Source organism: Typopeltis vanoorti, chromosome 14, assembly GCF_054136105.1.
Source record: "Typopeltis vanoorti isolate ZY-2024b chromosome 14, IOZ_Tvanoo_1.0, whole genome shotgun sequence".
Taxonomy (NCBI): Eukaryota; Metazoa; Arthropoda; class Arachnida; order Uropygi; family Thelyphonidae; genus Typopeltis; species Typopeltis vanoorti.
In genome coordinates, this window is record NC_143562.1 from 116,646,505 (window position 1) to 116,672,198 (window position 25,694).

Here is a 25,694-nt window from a genome sequence, read left to right on the forward strand (position 1 = left end):
GAAACGGAAGTGTGTTCTGCTTTTCAATCTCAATTGCAAACTGTATGCATTTGTGTTGTTTGTTTAGGTGGCTGAGGAAAGTGTCTAATGTCTGGCGGCCATAGGGCCAGATAGCAAAAACATCGTCAACGTATCTAAGCCAGACTTTGGATTTTAAAGGAGAGGCATCCAGAACATGTTGCTCAAAATATTCCATATAAAAGTTAGCAATGGGGGAGGGGATAATGACAGGCCCATGGCTGTGCCTTCTTTCTGCCACACAAAATAACTAGAATGTAATACATGTGCAAAGAGCTCCATGATATCTGGAGGGAATTTGTCCTGTAAAAGAAGGAAAACAAAATCTCATATCCAAATTTCATAGACTAAAAGATCAACAAAACCAATGGACATATTTGAATTTCTCTGCAGTGAACGTTAACAACCAACCAGAAGCAATAAACTTTACCAATTGCCTTTAGGTAACAGTAATGTAGTCAACCTATCCAACCACTCCTTGAACAAAGGTGAACTTTCTCGCTACTCAGCAAAGGTTTAAGCTTTGCCGTAACACCCAGATCGATTAACAAACTGGATTTTATTTATAATATTGAAAGAGGCTTAAGATTCATATGAACTACCATTGCACATAAAACACGTTAAGAAACCACCAAAATTTTAAATATTAATTGTAAAAAAAGAATAACAAGCAACTTAACGAAACACGAATTAACAGCGGTGAAATCACTAAAATCAAATTCGGACATCGTAATAACTAGAGCCGATAAAGGCAGTGCCACTGTTATTCCAAATCAAACCACATATTTAGAAAAATTAATCTGCTAGTCTCGGACAGCAGTACATATAAACTTGTTAACTACGACCCAACCAGTAGAATAAAAAAGAAAACAGAGAAGCTACTTAAATCAATCACCAGATGGCCTGAAGATACAGCCAAAAAATTACTTCCGCACTACACTCATTCTCCGAGAATTTACAGTCTACCAAAGATACACAAGCAAAACACGACGCTCTGCCGATAGTCGAAGGTATAGACAGCCCGAATTATCACCTAGCTAATTAAAATAAATTAGCGTCAACACTCAAGTAGTTGTTAGGTCATTTCCCCCTCCTATATCAGAAACACACAACACTTCATTAACATAATCAAAGACATTAAATTAGAAAAAGATGATTTATTAGTCAGTTTTGATGTCTCTGCACTCCGAATTCGCAATCAATGACACAATCCTTTAACAGGACAGATTCCCTCCAGATATTACGGCACTCTTTGCGCATGTATTACTTTCTGGTTATTTTGTGTGGCAAAACGCTTTCTGCCTACAGAAAGAAGACATAGCCATGGGCTCGCCAGTGTTGGTGGATAAGGAATTGAAATTTAGGGGACACATTGCAAAAGTGGCCAAATCAGCTCATCAAATCACTTGGTTGCTGAAGAATACGTTGACAAGCAGGTTATTGTTCCTCTCTATCGAGCCTGGATAAGACCCCATCTCAACTACTGTGCTCAGATTTGGTCACCTAGGTTTCTTCTTGATGGAGAGGATCCAGAGGCGAGTGGCCAAGATGATAGCAGGTCTGTGGAATGAACCTTATGAGAACAGGTTGAGGATTTGTGGGTTGCAAAAATTGGTTGATAGAGAGGAACAATAACCTGCTTGTTTCTGCTTGTCAACGTATTCTTCAGCAACCAAGTGATTTGATGAGCTGATTTGGTTCTTTACTTTTAGAGTAGTGAATGAGTGGAATGCGCTCCCTGAGTCTGTGGTGGATGCTGTGACAGTGAATGAGTTTAAGGCGAGGTATGATAGATACTGTATGAATGTCGAATAGTTGTAATGAATATGATTTGGGGCCTCCCTCGATGAGTCTAATGACTCCCTGGAGTTGCCCGTAATAATAGTAATAATAATAACTAAGTCAGGCAATGAATTCCACTCATTCACCACCCTCTAGGCAAAAAACTTTGTTCTCACAACCTTGTTAACCACACTCTTCTTTAATTTCCAGGGATGACCTCTTGTTCTTCCATCACTATCACACAGCTGAAACATTTCCCATGCATCAATCCTATAAAAACCTTTCAGTAATTTAAACGTTTCTATCATATCTCCTCTTCTCTGCTTATCAATTAATCTCTGAAATCCACAAGCTCTCAATCTATCAATGTAGGGAGAATTTTTTACATCACTCACCAACTTAGTCACTCTTATCTGAACCCTCTCTACAGCCTTCTCATCTCCAAGCAATCCAAGTGACCAGGCCTGAGCACAGTAATCCAAATGTGGAAGTATCAACGCTTTAATAAGGGGAATAATAACCTCTTTATCTCTGGATGTCAGTGTGTTCCTCAACAACCAAGTAATCCTATGTGCAATCCTGGACACCTTAGCAATGTGTCCCCTGAACTTCGTCTCCCTACCTACCAACACCCTTAAGTCCCTAGCCTCGTCAATCTCTTGGAGTACTGTTCGATCAATGTAGTACACAGCTGGTAATCTTTTAATCCCAAAATGCATGACTTTACACTTTTCCACATTGAACTCGCATCCATTACCTTTTGCCCATTCTACCAGCTTATTTAAATCATCCTGCAAACTTTCAACATCAGCTTGATTTTTTATTGTGCTACCCAACTTTGCATCATCAGCAAACAACTGTATATCTCCCTTTAAGCGATTTCCTATATCATTTATATACAAATTAAACAGCAGTGGCCCAAGCACAGAGCCCTGAGGCACACCACTGGTCACCTGCCTCATTCTGGACTCGGCTCCTCCATACACCTTAGGGTATCTTTCCCTGAGCTATTCTCCTATCCATATCACCAATTTAGTATCCATTCCCATCTGCTCCAATTTGTGTAACAGTGTTCCATGGGATATCCTGTCAAAAGCCTTAGCAAAATCCAGAAGTACCACTGTGTAGCCAGTTCCTTTGTCCAACTCAGATATCATTCTGTTATGAAAAGTTAATAGATTGCTAAGGCAGGATCTACCTTTAACAAAACCATGGCCTCTATAGGGTATCATATCCTGATCCACCCATTCTTGAATCTTGTCTTTAACCAACTTTTCCAATACTTTTACCACTACTCCTGAGATGGTGATTGGTCTGTAATTAACTACTGCAGTTTTAGAGCCACCCTTATGCAAAGGAACCACTTTGCCTAACTTCTACTCCCTAGGGACCATACCAAAGTTCAAACTTAAGTTAAATATCCAAGTAAGAGGGGTTGACAATTCCTTTGCACATTCATACAACACCCAAGCTGATATTCCATCTAAACCTACAGCAGTGTTTGCATTTAAATTTTTCAATATATTAAATACCTCTGATTTCTTAGCTTCAATTCTCACATTAGTTATTGCTAGAGGTACAGAGATATCCTCACTTGGGTGATAGACTTTTGAAAAGTGATCACTCAGTAACTCGACTATTACATCTGATTTTGTCACTTCAATACCATCAGCACCCGCTCAAGTTATCCTTCCGAAGTCATTCTTCCTTTAACTTGCCACATAGCTGAAGAACTCTTTGGGATTACTCTTGATCTCATTGGCTAAGGTCTTCTCATAATCTGATTTAGCTTTTCTTACTATGCTGGTATCCTTCCTAGCTTGAGCCTTGTACTGCTCATGGGTGTATGTACTCATGGCATTTCTCCTTGTACATTCTCCATAACACTTTCATTTTTTTTTTGAAGATCAAGCTTGATACTACTGTTCATCCATCTAACGCCTGCCTTGTTTGTCTTCCTGATCATGGGGACACAATCTGATATTGCTTTTCTCAGGTACCTGCTGATTTTATCCCATGCACTGTTAACATCTTTCCCCAGCAATATGTTCTGTCATGGGATGACTGCAAGCTCATTCTGAGCTTGTTATAATTGCCTAACCTGTAGTTCCATATATACCCCCTTAACAGAAAAATCCACAGATTTTGCAACCTCCCAAGTCAATACCACATGATCGCTTTCAACAATTGAAGGTAACGAGGACACCTTACTTATGCATATATCCTCTGAACCAATAACCAGATCCATCACTCTCACACCACATGTCTCTTCAGTTATGTGCTGTTTCAAGTAATTATTATTATTATTATTATTATTACCACGGGCTACTCCAGGAGTCTTTAGACTCATCGAGGGAGGCCCTAAACATCATGTTCACGCAGCTGTTCAACATTCTCACAGTATCTATCATACCTTGCCTTGAACTCGCTCACTGTCATAGCATCCACAACAGACTCTGGCAGCTTATTCCACTCATTTACCACTCTAAAAGTAAAGAACCCAGCTCTAACACCCCTGCTAACCACGCTCTTGCCCAGCTTCCATGGGTGTCCCCTAGTTCTCCCACCACCAGTCCTGATCTCAAAAATATCATCTGAATTAATCCTATAGAATCCTTTTAGCAATTTGAATGTCTCAATCATGCCTCCCCTTTTCCGCCTATCAACTAGTTTCTGCAACCCACAAATCTTCAACCTGTTCTCATATGGTTCATTCCATAGACCTGCTATCATCTTAGTCACTCGCCTCTGGATCCTCTCAACCTCCTCCCCATCAAGAAGGAACCGAGGTGACCAAATCTGGGCACAGTAGTCGAGATGAGGTCTTATCAGGGCTCAGTACAGAGGTACAATAACTTGTTTTTCTCTGCTCGTCAACGTATTTTTCAACAATCAAGTGAGTTGATGAGCTGATTTAGCTACTTTTGCAATGTGCCCCCTAAACTTCATCTCCCTATCCACCAACACTCCCAAGTCCCTGGCCTCATCAATCTCTTGGAGTACAGTTCCACCAATGTGGTATACTGCTGCTAATCTTTTCACTCTGAAATGCATAACCTTACATTTTGTCACATTAAATTGACATCCATTCTCCTTAGTCCAGAACTCCAATCTATCTAAGTCATCTTGCAAGACTTTGACATCTTCTGCATTCACTATCGCCCTACCCAACTTTGCATCATCAGCGAACAAATGAACTGTCCCACTTAGACCCTTCCCTATATCGTTAATGAACAGATTAAACAGCAGTGGTCCAAGAACAGAACCCTGTGGCACACCACTAGTCACAGGCCGTTTTTTGGACTCTACTCCTGAATAAACTACTCTTTGATATCTCTCCATCAACCACCCAGCTATCCATCTCACCAACCCTATATCCATTCCCATATGTTGTAGTTTACGGATTAGAATTCCATGTGGTATCCTGTCAATCCCCTTTTCCAGGTCCAGCAGTATCACTGTAAACCCATTTCCCTTATCCAGTTCAGCCGTCACCTTGTTATAAAACTTGAGCAAGTTACCGAGGCATGATCTACCCTTCACAAAGCCATGCTGTCCTCTGTACAGTATCTGATTTTCATCAATCCATTCCTGTATTTTTCCCTTGACTACTTTCTCCAAGACCTTGACAACGACTCCTGATATGCTGATCGGTCGGTAGTTTGTAACTGTAGTCTTGGATCCTCCTTTATGCAGTGATACTATTTTCCCCTATTTCCACGCCTTCGGGACTAAGCCAGGCCTGAGACTCAGATTAAACAACATGGTCAAGGGCACTGATAATTCATTAGCCGCTTCATGCAAGACCCGTGCCGGTATACCATCCAATCCCACAGATGTTTTCACATTAAGGTTCTGTAATAGACTATTCACCTCCACTTCATTCATCACAATTCCAATATAAACTAATGTTTCCTTCATTTTTTCAACGTCACCACCTGGATGATATACTTTTGCAAAGTGCGCGCTCAGTAACTCCACTATATCGACTGGTTCAGTGAACTCTTTACCATCGTCATTCCTTAAAATCATTTTGCCATGTACAGTTTTTTTCTTGCTTGCAGCATATTGAAAGAACTGTTTGGGATTCTCTTTTGCTTGCATAGCTAGTTTCCTTTCATAATCGGCTTTTGCTGTTTTTACCACACTCGTTACCCTTCTGGCCTGTACTTTATACTGTTCATGTGCCTGCAGGTCACCCCTTTCTTTAAATTCCCTCCATAGTTGTTTCTTTTTTTGCAGCTCAAGCTTAATGGTGTTATTCATCCATTTAACCCCTCCTTGTTTCACTATTCGGACCTTAGGTATAAAATCAGCCATAACCTCCTGTAAATGCTCTTTGATCACTTCCCATGCTCTATCGACGTCCAGCCCTTGCAGTTGTACATGCCATGGCACTGATCCAAGCAATCTCCTAAGCTTGTCATACTTGCCAGCACGGTAATTCCACATATACCCTGTCTTAATCACAAATTTCACACCTTTAGCCACCTCCCAGGTCAAGACCTTATGATCACTCTCACCAATAGGTGGCAACATGGTCATATTCATTACAGTCAAATTCTCAGATACTATTACCAGGTCAAGCACTCTCACACCCCTAGTATTTTCAATTACATGCTGTTTCAGATAGTTATCCCTTAATAATTGAATAAAATCCATTTCCTTCCTCACATGTGTCCTCTCCTCCTTCCAATCAATGTTACCATAGTTGAAATCCCCCATAATAATTACCCTCCTTCCACTCATTTCATCAATTTGTTTATGCATACCATCTCCACCATCTATTCCATCACCTGGTCTATAGCAGCACCCAACTGTATATTTTATTCTGCCAGTATCAATCTCACACCAAATAGCCTCAAATGAGCTCCTTTCACTATCCTGCAATACTTCAATTCTCCTTGGCTGCAGTTCATCAGCTATCATCAATAACACACCTCCCCCAATTTTATTCTCTCTGTCCCTACTAAACATACTATAACCTACACATTCTATCCCACTAACTATATCATCTTCCGTCAGCCATGTTTCACTAATGCCAATAACCTGTGGCCAGGAAGAGCCAATCAAGGCCAAAAATTCTTCCTTCTTGTTCCTAATACTCCTGGCATTAGTATACATGAATTGCAGTGTTCCCTTTGTCCCACCCCTATCTTGATGCGTTATTCTAAATATCCCATTCCCATTTTTTGTCCTTAGTGCTGGCTCAGGTACATTATATACATTTTTACACTCAACTGTCTCACTGATGTCTGGATATCCACTTCCCCCCCTCCTTGGTAGTTCTAGTTTCCCTGGTTCTGCACATCCATTTTCACTTCATTCAGCAACACTTTTTCCAGTCTCCGCACACCAAGTCCATTCAAATGCAGGCCATCCATCTTGTATAAGTCCTTTCGCCCATCAAACTCATTCCACACGTCCACAAATTCCACACCACACCGTCCGCATAACCTGCGCATAATATCATTTGCGATTATGGCCCTCCTCCTAAACTCCTCTCTGTCATACCGCGGTAACAGACTCACCATTCTAACTCTGTCACTCTTTTCTTTCGCTACCTTTAACAATACTTTCAAGTCCTCTCTCATAAAAAATTTATCACCTTTCAATTCATTCGTACCAGTCACAATTGTTATTTCTTTCACCCTCTGTTTTTGCACTCTAATGCTCTCACTTACATCCTTAAATTTCGCACCCGGTAAGTACGATTTAGTTACACTCCCATCTATTACTCCTCTTAATAACAAGTCACCATACAACACTCTCTCCTTCATTTCGGAAACTCGCCCACGCTGTTTATTTACGTTAGCCGAATCACTCTGGAAAGAGTTTTGCAGGTGCTCTAATTGCCGCTGCGCATCTTGTATCACTGCGTGCAGCCTAGCGATATCACTTCCTACAAATAATTCCTCATTTTTTTTATCATTCAAACCATTTTCTCTTTCTGTATAATTGCTCTCGCTCTTTCTTAGATCACCGCTCACATTGCCATCTTGTACACCGCAATTCCCTATCGAACCACTATTTTCACTCGCATTCTTCAACCATAACTGTCTCACAACCTGACACATACTTCGACTCCTCACTTTGCATACACTTTCTACACATTCTCCCACCACTATCACTTTCAATCCATACTCCAGCCTCATTCGGGAATGCAATTTTCTGAATGCATTATCTGATAGAAGATGTATGAACTCCATTTCCTTTTTGCTACGTGATATTGCCTCTTTCCAATTGATATCACCATAATTAAAATCCCCCATAATAATCACTAAACCTGCACTCATTGCACTAATTTGCTGATGCATGAATTCAATATCTTCCCCTGTACCCCCCCCCCGGCCTCTAGCAGCATCCACGTGTATATTTTGTTGCATTGGTCACTATTTTACACCAGACCACCTCAAATGAGCTCTCATTCACATGTCTATCATCTTGATATACTACTTTCTTTGGCTGCAACACATCAGCTATCATCAACAGTACTCCTCCCCCTGTTCTATCATCTCTATCCTCCCAAAAAATGCTGTACCCATCACATTCAATTCCAGTGACCACATCTTCTGCTGACAGCCAAGTTTCACTAATGCCTACAACTTTTGGTGAGATTGCACTGACTAATGCCAAAAATTCTTCTCTCTTATTTCGAATGCTTCTTGCATTGGTATACAAAAATTGCAAATTCCCTCTAGTTCTTGTACTGGCTTTAGAACTGCTGAAGTAACTCTCTTACACTCAACCTTTTCAATATTAGTTTCCCTGCTCAATTACTTCAACTTGTTCAGAAAACAGTAACTTCTTCAATCGCTTATGTCCTTCCACATTCAGATGCAGCCCATCTCTAGCATACAACTGTCTTTTTCCTTCAGACACACTCCAGACATCAACAAATTCCAGACCTCTTTTTTTGCACATTCTTGCAATCATATCATTCATTATCATCGCTCGTCTACTTAACTCGTAATTGTCAAAACGAGGCAGCACACACACTATCCTCCCATTGACACTTTTCCTCTTCACAATATCTAACAATGTTCTTAAATCTTTTGCTACCCGATTTATACCATCACTCAGGTCATTTGTACCCACCATAACTATCATCTTGTCTGCATCTTTCCCTCTCTTTATTGCTAAAGCCACTCTTTCTATTGTCCCACCAGCCAAGCACTCCTCAGGCATACCACTCTCCATACCCTTAATCATAGAAACACCATATATCTTACCACTCTTAACTTCATTCAAGTCCACACAAGCATTACTCATGGACTCATTTTCTACACTATTCAGCATGACTCTCCCAGTTTCATTACTCAATGCTCTTTTACTTACCCCCCACTCTCACGACATCTCATTTCTTCTAGACCTCTTGTGGTTTTATTTTGTTGACTCCCAATCACTCCCATACTATTTATTACTGCATCATTCACCAAAGATTCACCCATACGTAATCCTGTTCTAGTTACTTCAGCTAAAGTAATCTCTACAGTCCTAATTTCTCTGTTTAACACGTTAAACTCAGTTTTAACTTTCAGTATCTCCTTACTGAGCACTTCCAATTCCTCATGCAGAAGATGGTCATTTTTCATTTTCATGAACTCCCACTGAAGTTCTTCTGCTACGGTCCCGATGTCAGCTTCCATTCCTAAACACTCCAGCCTATCCCGACACTTCTCACATACGTCGACATTTTCGTTCTTCTCATTCAGCCAGACCGACTACAGATCTTTCACATTCTTTGGTGCATACATGTAGCAGTTTCCGCAGTGCATCCATTGCAAAAAAATCTATCATTGAGCCAGCCTTTCATGTAGAAGTAGAAGTCCTGCGCACCGCTGATGTACGTTTCTTGTTGGACACTATCTTTACACGTTGAAGTAGTGAAACAAATGGCAGCGAAAACACAATATATACAACACAGTTCCAAACAATAACAACACTGAAGGACACTTGATTCTAACCGATGCACAACTGCACCACAATTTGAGACAAAAAGCCACAGTATATTTAAATTCAAAACACGTTTTCTAGCCTAACTAAACACGACCGCCACATTCACCAAGGACACTAGCGCTACTCAATAATTTGAGAAATTCGTTTTCTTTATTCCCAAATGCTATCTTTTCATTCCAATTTATACTGCCTTAATTAAAGTCGCCCTTAATAATTACCCTTCATTTGTTCACTAATCCAAGTTGTTTATACAAGTTTTATCACCACCTTCCACATTCTCTGTCCTATAGCATCATCCATCGAAATACAGTGGTATCTCGCTAATCCGAACTAATAAAAACCGTGCTCATTCGGATTTGCGAAAAGTTTGAATTAGAGAATTTACCCCCAAGAGACAACAATAACTAGTGTTTAAGACAAAAATAATTAGATTCTAATGATACGTCAATTTAATTCTGTAAATAAATGAAGTAACTAATAGAAAAAAAGCTACTGTACAGTACGGTAGTGAAACGTAAAAATTTAGTTTGTATGTACTGTATTGTTGAGGATTCTGATTTAATAAAATTGCATAGTTCAGTACATAATTTAATTTGTGTAAAAAAATATCACTTTCTTGTACAGAACACAAAAAAAGTTTCACAAAATAACACATAAAGTTTTTTTTATTTCTTTGTAAAAAAGTCACTGATTTTCTTTTGCTTCTTGGAATCTAAACTTTTTTCGAATGCTTCTTCTCGGAGCTGCATTAGCAATAAAATTTTGTGGAATGGCGTATCATTCTGCTTAACCCATTCTATACACACATTAAAACTGTCAACTGTTACTTTTTTTTTCTTCAAGTTCTTCATCGTCATCTTCTAATTCTTCTGTAACGTCATATTTATAATTTCATCATCTGATTTGATTTCGAATTCGCTTTCAGTTCTACCTGTAATCCATTCCACAACATCTGTTGGTGAAATGTGAACCTCTGGATTTATATTTTTAACTAAATTATGCACATTTTAAATTTCCTAATTTTGTGTATCACCGTAGTTATCTTGGTAAATTCTAGAAGGCCACAGTTTTTTCCATGATGCTCGAATTGCTTCAGGTTCGATGGCTTCCCAAACAGCAGCAGCTGAGAATGCTACATCCTTCAAATTTATATTTTTTATCAATGTGGTAATGTCATAATTTTGGGAAATTTCATTTAAAAGCAGGTCTGTACGCTATTTTAATTTAATGGATTGTATTATGTTCTGATCCATTGGTTGCAACAATGGAGTACAGTTTGGAGGCAAAAGCATAACCGTAAAATTTCCATCCTTACTAATCAATTCATCTGCCAGAGGATATCCAGGACATCCAGTAATAAAAGTGCTTTCTGTTCCAAATTATGGGATTTTAAATAAGTTTTAACAGACGGTACGAAATCATTGTGAAACCTAGCCAGCCATCACTTGCTTTGAATTTCTGATCTGGAAATGAAATGCTTAGCTTTCTGCTTTAAAATGTCTCCGGAAATGGGAGTATGACGACTTCTTTCTTGAAGAAACCACGTGTAACCAGCAGAATCAAGTAAAGAAAAATCACTTGTTTTCAGAGTTTGTCTCTTGCTTGGTCCTTCTTCTGTGGTTGAAACATAAGTTAAAATCCTATCTTTTTTTTTTTTTTTTATGTCACTGATTATAGATTTGCCGACATTGTATTTAGTAGCACGTTTATGGCTGCTTTACCCTTTTCCAGACACTGAATTATTTTACACTTATCCGACAATGATAATGTTACGTGTTTTCTTTTATTAAGCTCTGATCCGGTAGCCATTTTATTGAAATAAATTTTAGTGTTAAAAACAGTAAAATAAAAAATGAAGTTAATAAACAATAAAACTGTCACTTTTAAAATTTATCTGAAAAATAAAATCACTTACTAAAACAATCGATAATCATTCACTGAAAACTTACGAAAACACAAAACAATGAATGACAACTCAGACATTTGATTTCAATAACCAAAGAAAAACTGAGCGTTATATACAACCAGGCTTTAGGCTAAGTCGTTGTTGTTGAAGGAACGTAAAGATAAACAAACACTGTGCAATACTGGTGACTAATCAGTTCATTAAGGATAGCGGTGATACATGCCGACAATACGGTACGTAACAGTATAAAAAGCAAACGTGAACACACAATAAATCAAAATAGGTCTACAGTATAACCGTACATTCGACAGTATGAAAAAATACTGTATTGTACTTTAATAATAATAAAATAAATAATAACATTTAAAATAATAATTATTAAATAAAAATAATAGTACATAAAATAATAATACGTAATAAATAAAACTTTTTTTCTTTCAAACCGCAGTTTGGAATACTGGATGCTTCGGACTAAAGAGTTTTGGATTAGCAAGATGCCACTGTACGTCTTCTTGTCAACCTTCACTTTACACCACACTGCCTCGTAACTATTGCCACTATTTCCCTCTCTCATGTATACCTTCTTCTTCAAATGTCATCCCCTAGAAGGAGGTTGGCATCTGTGTCATGGAACCTTTTTCTTTCTTTTGCTACTCTGGAACATTTATGGTAATTCAAGCAAGTCCAGTCCTTAATGTGTTAAAATCACATTCTCGTGAGTCTACCTCTCCCTCTTTTTTCCATCCAGTTTTTCTTCTAACATTCACAAATTAATATTAGAAGCTTATAATTTTTTCACTGCTACTTTATTTAGAGTCCAAGTTTCACTGTTGTAAAGAAGGCTTGACTAGATATAGCATTTTATTAATCTTTTTCTTGTGTTTATATTAATGTCTCTGGATCAGTTTTCATATCAATAAAGGCTTTTCTCACTATCTGTATTCTTTTTATTTCTTTAAGGGAATTTCCTCCATCTGTAAACACTTGTACCAAATATTTATGAAATACTGAACCTGTTCAATTTTCATTTGGTTAACAGTTATGTTTAGTTTCTTATTTATTGATTCTTTTGATATAATCATGCACTTTGTTTTCTTTAGGTTGATAATTAGTCCCATGTCTGAGCTTCTGTTGTAAATTGCTGTGACTAAGTTTTGAAGATCATCTTCATATTCAACTATAAGGACTGTGTCATCTGCATACCTGAAGTTGTCGAAGTTCCTACCCCCGACTTTTACACCCTTCAATTCTGCGATATCTTTGAAAACTTGCTCGCTATATATGTTATACAGTAAGGGTGATAAGACACATCCTTGTCTTACTCCGTTTTCGATTTCAAAGTTGTCAGAATATGCATTTTTATATCTTATTGAGACCATTTGATTCCAGTATATATTTGTAATTATGTGTAGATCTTTTCCTTTCAGCCCATTATTCTGTAGGATACGTATTCATTTCTTGTGATCTACTGAATCAAATGTCTACGTTATATGGATGTAATTCCCTTGCTTCATCAGCAGCACTCTTCCTCTCTTCTTGTTCTTTATATCTTCACAAAAAATACTGTATCCTTCCATTTCTATTACTATTCGATATCATCTTCATTCAACCAGTTTCACTTATTCCAATGATTTTGGGATGAATAAACTTAGTGAAACCATGTCATCTCCCTTATTTCTGATACTTCTGACATTTGTAAACAAATACAGCAGTTCATTTTTAGGTTGATAACCAGTCCTATTCAAGCCCCTTTTTGGTTGTGATTTCCTCACCACACACACACACTCACGCACATCCCTTGCCCATTTATCGCTTACCACATATATCCATTCAACCTGAACTTCCCCACCCACATTGCAATATACTTCATCTTCATACACATATTTACTGCTATTTTCAACATCTGCTCTCTCTATGCCATGTGTCCTTGCCCACCTGGACCCCCCCCCCCATTTCCCTTTTCCTCTTGCATTCCCGTTCTCTCTTCAGTATCATGCTACTACCATTTCCATAACCAAGCCACTTCTGCCTCTTCAATACCACGCATCTGATCTTTCACTTCATCTCTTACTTCTGATTTCTTGCTTTCATCACACACACACACACACACTGCGCTTCCATCTAGGAAGACTTTTTCCAGTGCAGTCACTCTAAAGCCATTCAAATGTAACCCCCCCCCCTCAAGCCTGTATAATTCCATTCTTCCACCAAACACATTCTGTATATCCACAAACTGTACTCCCATCTTCTCATACAGCTCTGCCAGCATATCATTCACGATTCTGGATCTTCTTCTCAACACATCATTGACATACACTGACAACCTTTCCTACTACACTGTTATCTTCCACTCTTCTCAATAACCTCCTGATATTCGCCCTTGTATGTTCCTTATGACCACTTAAATCATTTGTCCATACAACCACCACTAATTCTCTTGCTCATTTCCTCCTCATGTCCAAAGCATGAATTATTTTGCTCATTCTCCATCCTGGATAGCAGACTTTATGGACTCTCATTAACAATGGAATCTCCATACACTGCTATTCTCAAATCACTCATCACCTCTTTTACCCTTTTTTCTTTTATTCTCTTCTTTTGCACACTTTCATTTGTTTCCACTAAACATCTAATATCACTGCATATTCCTCATTTCATTTTTCATTTTGAATAACTGTTTCATTAAATTTGCATTCCAACAATGTTCTCTCTCATTTTTGCCAGCCCATGTGTATATGAAAAAAATTTTGTTTTCAAGTGTCCAGTCTGAGAGTCAGCATGTGTATGTTAATGTAATATTTCTCATATTAATGTTGCTCTCTTTTTCTCTTGCTGTTTAACCTGTAGAATTGAGAGCACTAAATTACTTCTCTTAAATGTGCTTAGCTATAAAAATTCATCACTATTTTCAAAAGTTCTTGTGACTCTACTGTCTAGAGAGAAGACACTCTGAACAGATATGTCTTTGCAACTTGTTGATGTCAGCATCAATTCATCTACATGCTTTAGGCTAAATAGTAACTAATTAGAATCTATTAAGTTGGAATGGGTTAGAGTAATACTGCAGACATTATTAAATAAAATAAGTGACAAGCATGATTTATCGTGCAATTTTTTTATAGTGGGTTCAAAAATTATTGACTGGAAATTAGAAAATCTGAAAGCAAAAATTTTGTGCTCACAGTTACTAGGAATATACGCTCCATTTTTGCAGGTATGCATGCACACACATGACACACTCAACTTGTTGGGGTGGGGGAGGCATTGTATACCAGAGTTCCACAAATGTCTATTCTCTCACCAATCCTCTTCCTTCTGTATATCAATGGCTTACTTCAGCTGATTACTTACTAATCCAATATGCAATTTCACTGCCAGCACATTGCTCTCCTCTGTTTCATTAGATGAACCTTGCACTACAGAAATCACCTTATCAGAGCATCAAAAATGATTGACTGGAAATTAGAAAATCTGAAAGCAAAAATTTTGTGCACACAGTTGCTAGTCATGTATGCTCCCTTTTTGACAGATATGCATGCACACATATGCACAACTTAGGGGCGAACATTGAATATCAGGGTTCTACAAAGGTCTCTTCTCTCACCAACCTTCTGTATATCAGTGCCTTACTCCAGCTGATTGCTAATTCAATATGCAGTTTTACTGACAGCACATTGGACTCCTCCCTTTCATTAGACGAACCTTGCACTACAGACCTTAATAGAGCATAAAAAATTAATGACTATAAATTAGAGAATCTGAAAGCAAAAATTTTGCACTTCTCTACTCTCAGTTCTGATCTCCAAGCTATCCTCTAGCAGATTTCAGATAACCTCATCAATTTTGATGTTAGCAAAACACAATTCTTTCTATTTCTCACAAAAAAAAAAAAAAAAAAAAATCTTCCAATATTAACTTTGACATATTCAACATACTCAAATCTCTAGACAAGATGAGATTTCTCAATTTGGAATTACCCTGACATCAAGCCTCTCATGGCATAAGCACATCACAACTATTTCCTCCTCATTTTCAAAAAAAACTAGGATATCTCTTTTGCTCAGATGCTACTTTACTTCAGGTGCTACTTTACTATTGAATGCTACTCTCATATTTTAGATGGTTCCATTGAAAGAGCTCCCTCAGAATACTTGACTCAATGCAGAAGAGGGTAGTCAGATTGATCAGTGACATATATCTTATCATCACCCTCCACTGCACTCTCACATGGACATTTGGCTTCTGTTGTATGTACTTCTATCAACATTTCCATGGTAAATGTTCATGTGAATTGGCATCAATAATTTCTCCATCTCTACTCTATGAAACATGTAGCTGCCACCCAAAATCCATTAACAATTCACAAACTAACAGAACAAGTTTCTTTTTCTCCTCCTTCATCTCTACTACTGCTGTATTGTGGAACAATTTTTCCCCTAATGTTTCTTAAGGAATACAATATACATGCCTTCAAATCAAATGTAAACAAGTTTTACTTTTCTCAACTTGCCACATATACACAACATGGTACTAATATACTATTGGCTGACCAACCAAACGCTCATGTTGGGGCTCACTGTTTAAAAAGAAAGAAAAGAAAAAAAATGAAACATATTTCATCTGCATTCATTAGTTCTTCATCTCCCAGATAAGTCTTTGACTCCATGAGGTCTTGGGGTAATAATAATAATCTCTACAACAATCTCTCTTGGCTCACTAATGTCATACCTTGGCAACAAATTTACAACCTTGACTGTTCTAAATATTTTTCATCTCTTTCAAGAACAAATTCATAGTGAAGCTATGACTGTATCATTTTGAAATTGTTTTCCCAAATTTTGCTCTTAAAATGTTTTTGGATTTAATCAAAATTGAGGTGATTTGACAAATTTTAGTAATACATTAATCAACCATTTATTCATCCACATTGGGATGGCAATTTCCAGCATGATAATTGAAGTATAATTATGTGGTGGTGTACCAGAGGTTAGTTGACATGCAGTGGTCAGTTAATTAATGAGGAATTATTTCAAAGGGCAGATAAACAGCTACTGTAATATAAATACAGATTTGAGATTTCAGATGATTAAAAATGAAATCCTTCTCTTCTGAGTGAAGTTGTTATATTTAACACAGGAAAGAATAAAACAAATCTAGCTTGTGATATGCATTTTGCAGACTGCACCTCAAAGATTTTCAGTTTCAGATGTTTTATTTTATTATAATAATTTTACATAATTATACATAATATTTTATGCATTATCTCTCTAATATAGTAATGTATTTATTTTTTTCAGAAATGCACACATCGTGAAAGAGTGTGCAGTATTTTTTTAATTATAAAATACAACTGTTTCTTACTGTTACTTATGCATTTATTTCAGATGGCATTTAGTTCAAGCAGCTCTCCCTTACGTTATGCATTGTTGTGCTGCTCTTCTTTATCACCGGAAAGATAGATGTTTAGATAAACTAGGTTCAGCTGAAACAAAGCTTTTATATACTCTTCACTGGATTATGTTGGATGCAGCTGAGGAATGTGCTGATGCCGAGATGGAACAGGGTATTATTTATCCATCCTCACATTATTTGTTTCCTCTTACAAGTATCCAGGTATGAATGTATCCTCTTCCACTAACGAAGGAGATTTGTAATATTTTTTATCTTCTTTTCTAATTTATATTAACTTGCTGTTAAATTGTTTTGCTAAGTCAACTAGTTTCCTGCTTTTTTTTGGAAAACATTTTAAAAGTAATGAGGAATTATTACTATTCCTCTGCGTAATGTTATTTTACAACTGGATACTAAGTCAGACATATAAATGATGTAGGAGTGAAATGGATGAATTAAGAGGAAAGTGTTAACATGGTCAGAGAAAATAGACATTTTGTTATAAATTATTAGAATATTGGTTCTAAATTTACAAGGAGCTTTGTCTATTTGTAATTTGTTGTGAATACTTTGTTTTGAGGTTTTTATTGTTTAGAGTATATTTTTAGTATATCTTGTCAGTGTCTTTGTATTGTGTTATGATAATGGTCACAGCATAAGTCTGTTTGCTGATTTGTGATTGTCCAGCCCACTGCCATTCAAAGACTACATTTTACATTGCATGCTACAGGATTTTGTGGGATGTGCTGCTTGCAGAATGTTTGAATCTCAGAAGTTAGAAACTTGGCAGGTAAGACAGGGACGTGCATGCCACATAAAATTTAGGAGAAGAGCTAGGCAATATTGATGTCAGCATAGATTTAAGTGGCTTTGGTAGTGCAGTGTTGGAAACAATTAAATTCCAGTAGAGAGAGAGAGAGAGAGAGAGATGAGTAGCATGATCAAGGGCAAAAAAGATGAGCATCATGTGAAAATGATGTAGTAGATTTACAGGATGGTAATGATTGGGTAGGTGAATGTCGAGTGAAAGTAGGTTGCTTGGAGAGAGAGAGAGAGAGAGAGAGAAGAAGTGGAATTGTAGGAAAAATTAGTTTTGAAGCATGAAAAAGCATGAAAGAGATCAGGAGACTGAGAAGGCTAACTAATGTAAAGCAAGAAGAAGGGGGAATGAGCAAGTAGGAGTACCAGGGGATGAGAGTGATTAAGTGAAAGGCAAGATAGTGCAACTGCTAGGGATGGAGAAATAACAGGAAGGCTAGTAAATGAGAATACAAGGAGAGAGCACTAGGGATTCAGGTGAGCTAGAAAGGAATGGAGTAGTGAAAGGTGTGATGTATGGAGATTCAATTTATCACAAAATATAAAACTAAGGAGTGCTCACCTAGGGCAGCAATAGAGTGTGGCAATTAAGCAAGGTGAAAGAGTGGATGAAATGATTATAATAGTGGTTATAAATGACCTGAGAAGTAGTGTGGATTGAGTAGTGAGAAAATTCAGTTTATTATTATTATTATTATTATTCAGGCCTCCATGGAGTCAAAAGACTCATCGTGGGAGGTCCTTTCTAAGAAACACAAGTCTATCAAGACTCATTGAGGGAGTCTATCATACCACTCCTTAAACGCATTGACCGTTCTCGCTCCCACCACTCCATCAGGCAATGCATTCCATGGTTCAACCACCCTCCATGCAAAGAAACCACTCCTCACCCTCTTTATCAAAGTTTCCTTTCATAACTTCCAGGGATGACTCCTTCCTGCTGTTCAACCAAGCAAAAGAACTCCCCTGTAACCACCTTTCAACAGTTTAAAAGTCTCAATCATATTACCTTCCTTCTTCTATCCACCAAACTCTGCAGTCCACACTCCCTCAGCTGATCCTCATAACTAACATTGTACAGGCCTGACACCATCTTTGTTATCCGCCTTTGTACCCCTTCCACAGTTAATTTATCCCCTTCAAATCCTCGGGACCAGATCTGAGAACAATAGTCTAAATGTGGTCTGATCAGAGTCTTATACAATGGAATGATAACCCTTTTATCTCTGCAGGTCAGTGTCCTTCTCATTATTGCAGCAATCCTCTGTGTTACCTTCACTACCTTTGCAATATGTCCCCTAAATTTCAGGTTTCTATCAATCATCAACCCCAGATCTTTTGTCGCCCCTACTTCCTCCAGTTTAACTCCTTCCATAGAGTATGCAGCATCACATCGATGTGTCCCAAACCTCAAGACCTTGCATTTTGCTGCATTAAACTGACACCCCCATTCATTTGCCCATCTATCTAGCTTATTCAAATCCTCTTGCAGCACTACCACATCTGCACTATTACTAATAACCTTTCCCAGCTTCGCATCATCCGCAAACAACTGAATATCCCCTTGAAATTCACAGACAATGTCATTGATATAAAGGTTAAACAATATAGGTCCTAGTGCTGAGTCCTGTGGAACCCTACTTGTAACCTTCTGCCTCTTCGATATTGTTCCACCATACACAACTCTCTGATACCTATCGGACAGCCAATCCTGAATCCAGTTGACCAATTTGACATCCATACCCATGTGCTGCAACTTGAATATCAGCTTATCGTGTGGCATGCTGTCAAATGCCTTTGTTAAGTCTAGATGTTGCAAAGGCAGTATATGCCTTTCCATCATCATTTATGCTTGATTTTGTATGGTTGTAAGAGCATGAGAGGGAAGATATTAAGTATGTTACTTATGTGATAATATAGAGATACGGAGAAGAGCATCAATAATGAATGGCATGATAGTGAGAATGTGTTGAAAGAGAGGCACTTAAATTAGGTAGATGCCTGAAATGCATTTGAGAGTAGAATTAAAACAGAATTAAAAGTTTTTGGAAGATAGGATATCAGAGGCATTATCTTTGGACTAACCTGTAATAGTGAATCTCTCACTATAATACTATACTTGAAATTCCCTTTTTCACCTGTCCAGTCTAACAGTCCAAGAACTTATAATACACAAAAGTATGAAAATTTAGAAGACTGGAAAATTGGGTGACTTTTCCAATTGGTTCCACATACTGTGACCCTTCTTACAAGGTCGCAGTATGTGGAACTACATTCTACCCTATTCAGCTATACATAATTAAAATTATTATTATTAGTTTTATTACACCCTCCATGGAGTCAGCAGACTCACTGAGGGAGGTTCATTCAACTGACAACATATTTATCATACAGAATCTTAAAGTCCTTAACACTCCCTGCATTAACAACATATTCTGGTAATTCATTCCATTCACTGACAATTCTCCATGTAAGAAATCTACTCCTCACACTGTTCTTCACCACGCTTTTACATAACTTCCAGGAATGACCTCTGGTTCTTCCCCTCTCACCTTCTAGTCTTTTATAATCCCCTCTGGATTAATCTGATAAAATCTTCTCCCTAACTTAAACGTCTCTATCATATCACCTCTCTTCCTCCTATCCACCAAACTCTGCAATCCACATCTCTTCCAACTCTCTCCATAGCCTGCATTCCAAACTCCTGATATTGTCTTAGTCACTTTGCCTCTGGACCCTCTCCAATGTCTCCACATCACATTGAAGGACAGGTGACCATATCTGATCACAATAGTCCATGTGGTCTGACCAGTGCCTCATACAGTGGCACAACCACTTCCTTATCCTTGCCTGTCAGAGTACTCTTATCATAGCAGCACTATCATGTGCTGCTATGATAAGATAACCATCACTCCCAAATCTTTAATCTCTTTCACTTCCTGCAGTATGGCACCATCAATATAGTACACAGCCTTATATTTCTGCACTCCAAAATGCAACACCTTGCATTTATTGATATTAAAACTACAACCCCACTCTTTTGTCCAAGTAAAAAGTCTATTTAAACCTTCCTGAAGGGACTCAGCATCAGCAGTGCTACTTATAATTCTTCCCAACTTTGCATCATCAGCAAATAACTGAAGATCTCCAGTCAGTCCACATGATATATCATTTACAAGCAAGTTAAACAGAAGGGGCCCAAGAACAGAACCTGAGGCATGCCACTGGTTACCCTTCTTTTTTGAGACACTCTCCCATCATACACAACCTGCTGGTATCATTCAGAGAGCCAATCTCTGATCCATCTAACCAATATATTATTCCCATCCTCTGCAGCTTGTACACCAACTTATCATGTGGTAATGTATCAAACGCTTTTGCAAAATCTAAGAATATCACTGTATATGATTCTCCCTTATCACCTTATCATAAAATATAAGTAAATTACTGAAATGGGACCAACCCTTCACAGATCCATGCTGACCTTCATAAAGAATGCCGTGTCCATCAACCCAATTCTGTATTCTATTCCTTATCAATCTCTCCAACACTTTGACCACACCTGCAGTTATATAGACTGGCCTATAGTTGGAGACTGCTGTCTTAGCACCATGCATGTGGAGTGGTACTATTTCGCCCTCTTTCCACTCCTTAGGAACCCTACCCACTGCAAGACTTTCACTAAATAACCAGGCAAGGGCATAACCAACTGTGGTGCACATTCCTTAACCATACATGGTGATATGTCATCCATTCCTACAGCCTTATTCACATTCAACCCAACTAACATCTGATACACCTCTGTTTCTTTCACTTCCAGTTCTCCTAATACTTGCCTCTCTATATTGTACTGGATAGTTTATACCAGTATGATATATGCTGATAAAGTGCTCATTCAATAATTCCACTATATCCTTTGCATCTGTTAGTCTACTGCCATGACTGTCCACCAATGTTAGTCTTGGTGGATAGTCATGGATAGAGATAAGGTCAAAACGTTGAAGCTGAAAAGAAATGTTTTCTTTTTGGCTTCATGGAACCCTAATTGGATGGTATACCAGCTCGTGTCGTACGAGAAGCGGCTAAAGAATTGTCAGTACCCTTGACCATTTTGTTTAATTTGAGTCTCGGGTCTGGGTTAGTCCCGAGGGGATGGAAAGAGGGGAAAATAGTTCCGCTGCATAAAGGTGGTTCCAAGACTGCTGTTATAAATTACCGACCGATTAGCATATCAGGAATCATTGTCAAGGTTTTAGAGAAATTAGTCAAGGAAAGAATACAGGATTGGATAGATGAAAATGGGATATTGTATGGGGGAAAACATGGTTTTGTAAAGGGTAGATCATGCCTCAGTAACTTGCTCACGTTTTATAACACAGTGACGGCTGAACTGGATGAGGGTAATGGGTTTACAGTGATTCTACTAGACCTTCCCAAGGCCTTTGACAGGATACCACATGGAACCCTAATCAGTAAACTGGAGCAGATGGGGATGGATATAGGGTTGGTGAGATGGATAGGAGGGTGGTTGATGGAGAGATACCAGAGAGTGGTGTATTCAGGAGTTGAGTCCAAAAGACGGCTTGTGACTAGTGGTGTGCCACAGGGGTCTGTTCTTGGACCACTACTTTTCGATTTGTTCATCAATGATATAGGAAAGGATCTGAAAGGAAGTGTTCACTTGTTTGCTGATGATGCAAAGTTGGGAAGAACAATTGTGAGTGCACAGGATGTCAGAATTTTACAGGATGATTTGGATAGTTTGGAGGACTGGGCTAGGAAAAATGGATGTCAATTTAATTTGGCAAAGTGTAAGGTTATGCATTTTGGGGTGAAAAGAATAGCAGCAGTATATCACATTGGTGGAACTGTACTCCATGAGATTGATGTGGCCACGGATTTGGGAGTGTTGGTGGATAGGAAATTGAAGTTTAGGGGGCACATTGCAAAAGTGGCTAAATCAGCTCATCAAATCACTTGGCTTCTGAAAAATACTTTAACATGCAGAGACAAACAAGTTATTGTTCCTCTGTATCGAGCCCTGATAAGACCCTATCTGGACTACTGTGCCTAGTTATGGGTGCCAGGGTTTCTTCGTGATGGGGAGGAAGTGGAGAGGATCCAGAGACGAGTGACCAAGATGATAGCAGGTCTCTGGAATGAACCTTATGAGAATAGGTTGAAGATTTGTGGGTTGCAAGAATTGGTCGATTGGTGGAAAAGGGGTGATATGTTTGAGACATTCAAATTACTGAAGGGTTTCTATAAGATTAATCTAGAAGATATTTTTGAAAATAGGACTGGTGGTGGTGGGAGGACTAGGGGCCATGCATGGAAGCTGGGCAAGAATGTGGTTGACAAGGGTGTTAGAGTTAGGTTTTTTACTTGGAGAGTGGTGAATGAGTGGAATAAGCTGCCAGAGTCTGTTGTGGGTGCTACAACCATGAATGAGCTCAAGGCAAGGTATGATAGATACTGTGTGAATGTCGAATAGTTGTTCTTGATATGATGTTAGGGCCTCCCTTGATGAGTCTGTCGACTCCTTGGAGTTGCCCGGAATAATAATAATAAAGAATATCAGTGCCTTTCGTCGTTCCCTTCATAGGTATGAGTGCTAGGAGTTCTTTTGTTACATTGAATTGTTGATCAATGCCACGGATAAAGATAGCCAGTTGTGCTGTATTCTTCACATCATTTCTCTCATCTAAAGCAAGTGAATATGATGTAAATTCGGACGACCGTTTTTTTAAAATTCCTTCAATGCCATTGGCAAGGTCTTCCACATGTCGTGCTACAGTTACCCCAGGCAAACTCTGTTTTTTAAACACTTCCTTATTATTTGGGCACAGAATATCCTCAATGAGATGAGACACTTTCACAAACTTGTTGTCCAAGAAGGGTTTTGATGTTTTAGCAATTTTTTCAGCTATTACATAACTTACTTTGATGCACACTTCGCTCTCTTCCCTCTGCCTTTTAAATGTATCCTGCTGGCATTTTAAATCAATTTGGAGACGGTTCACTTTGTCCACACGAAGTCGCCCTTGAAGGTGATCGAAATTGGACACATGCTTTGTCTCATAGTGTTGATTTATATTGTATTGTTTTGATACTGACACTGACTCACGACAAATTAAACACACTGACTTATCGTCGATCGGCACAAAAAGTACAAATCGGTCCATTTTTCATTAAAAACCCAACAAGAATTACTTGATTTATGCTTTTTACTTGTACACGCCATAGTGATGGAAGGTGAACCCACAAAATGATCCAAAATGGCCATTTAACAATTGTTATCCACTGTTATGTCTCACACTAATGAAAAACGTCTGGCAATATATAACCACAATAGGCTATGGCTGAGCTGATACGACGAACCTGCCTGTGCTTATACATGAATATCACACTGCTCGTGACTGACTGACTGTGGATGAGATCCTCTTGTATTTATATGAAAATAACGAAGTATCGAGAACCTTCGAGATATAACTGTAAGGCACTAGACAGCTCACTCAAACGAACTACTGCTTCATCCATCTACCTGCGCCGTTAGTACTAGTACTTAAGTACCACTTGGCGCTGGTAGATGGCTGAAGAAGCATGTCTATTTAATATTTATTTTTATAGGATTTTATGTAAAATATCAAATGCATAGCGTTCCTTGTGAATCTGGAAAGCATCTTACAATTCTAAATACCACAGTATAGCTTAGTGGCCAGTGGGCTTCATTGAAATTATTTTTTATTTAATCGCATTTTAATGTTATGTAGTTATTTTTTCAAAATGGCTGGTGGGTCATGTCAAAGAGCTCCGTGGCCCACCTGAGGCCCATGGGCCATGCATCGAAGATCCCTGCTATATTCTGTTCCTAACCAATCTCTCCAACACTTTGACTACAAATGCAGTTATACAGACTGGTCTGTAATTGGAAACTTCTGTCCTGGAACTATACTTTTCGAGTACTACTATTTTGCCTTCTTTACACTCCTTAGGAACCATACCCGCTGCAAGACTTTCATTAAAAAACATTGACAAGGGCATAACTAACTGTTGTGCACATTCCTTAAGAATGCATGGTAATACATATCCGGCCTGGTTGGCCGAGTGGTTATCGTATCCGCTCTCCAACCAGAAGGCTGCTAGTTCGAATCCTGCCGTGGGCATGGATGTTTGTGATTGTCTGTGAAAGTACTAGTGGTGGTAGTCGGCAGGGCTGTTGCGAGAGTATCTGATGTACCTAGGCAAAGAAAATTTAGGCGCCCCTATGCAATGTCTCTGTGCAGTAATTAGTGCGTCATTTTTTTCGATACCCAAATTCAATTAGTGCACCTCTAAAATTCGATTAGTGCGCCTTATACATCTTAAAAATAAATGTTACAGATTTTAAAAATTTCTGTCTATACATTTTTATGCCTAACTATTTTAAAAAATCACTCATCAGAATGAAATAATTTAGTTAACGATTTAAAAAATTTACAAAGTTATTTTTAATGGCATACTACACTACTTCCATGTACACTTGTGTATACCAGGGTTTCCCAAACTGTTCCTGGAATTTGTCATTTCAGCTTTCTAAGCATTTTTTATGAATAAATATTTTATAGTGGAAATATTCTGAGGAGAATAATATTCGAGAATATGTCAAAAAGCTCGGACTCAGAACGCCTAATAACATTTGTGTATCGTTAATTTTCACACATCGAAACCTTTCAACATTTGGGAAAGAGAATACCGCTGCTTATGATCCGTCATAAAAATTGCCTGCAAGCAAATTATAACAATCGGCGTCGTATAATATTTTTCATACAAGCAATTT

At 38.3% G+C, this 25,694-nt stretch overlaps 1 protein-coding gene across 4 annotated transcripts in view; it reads left to right on the forward strand.

Moving 5' to 3' along the window:
- Nucleotides 1-25,694, forward strand: part of unc80 (unc80, NALCN channel complex subunit) — a 1,852,146-nt gene that overhangs the window by 156,071 nt on the left and 1,670,381 nt on the right. For all 4 annotated transcript variants that reach the window (XM_090404461.1, XM_090404464.1, XM_090404465.1 and 1 more), the window contains one exon: nucleotides 17,050-17,278. In XM_090404461.1, coding sequence (XP_090260587.1) covers nucleotides 17,050-17,278 — 229 coding nt within the window. The remainder of the gene's footprint in view (nucleotides 1-17,049; nucleotides 17,279-25,694) is intronic.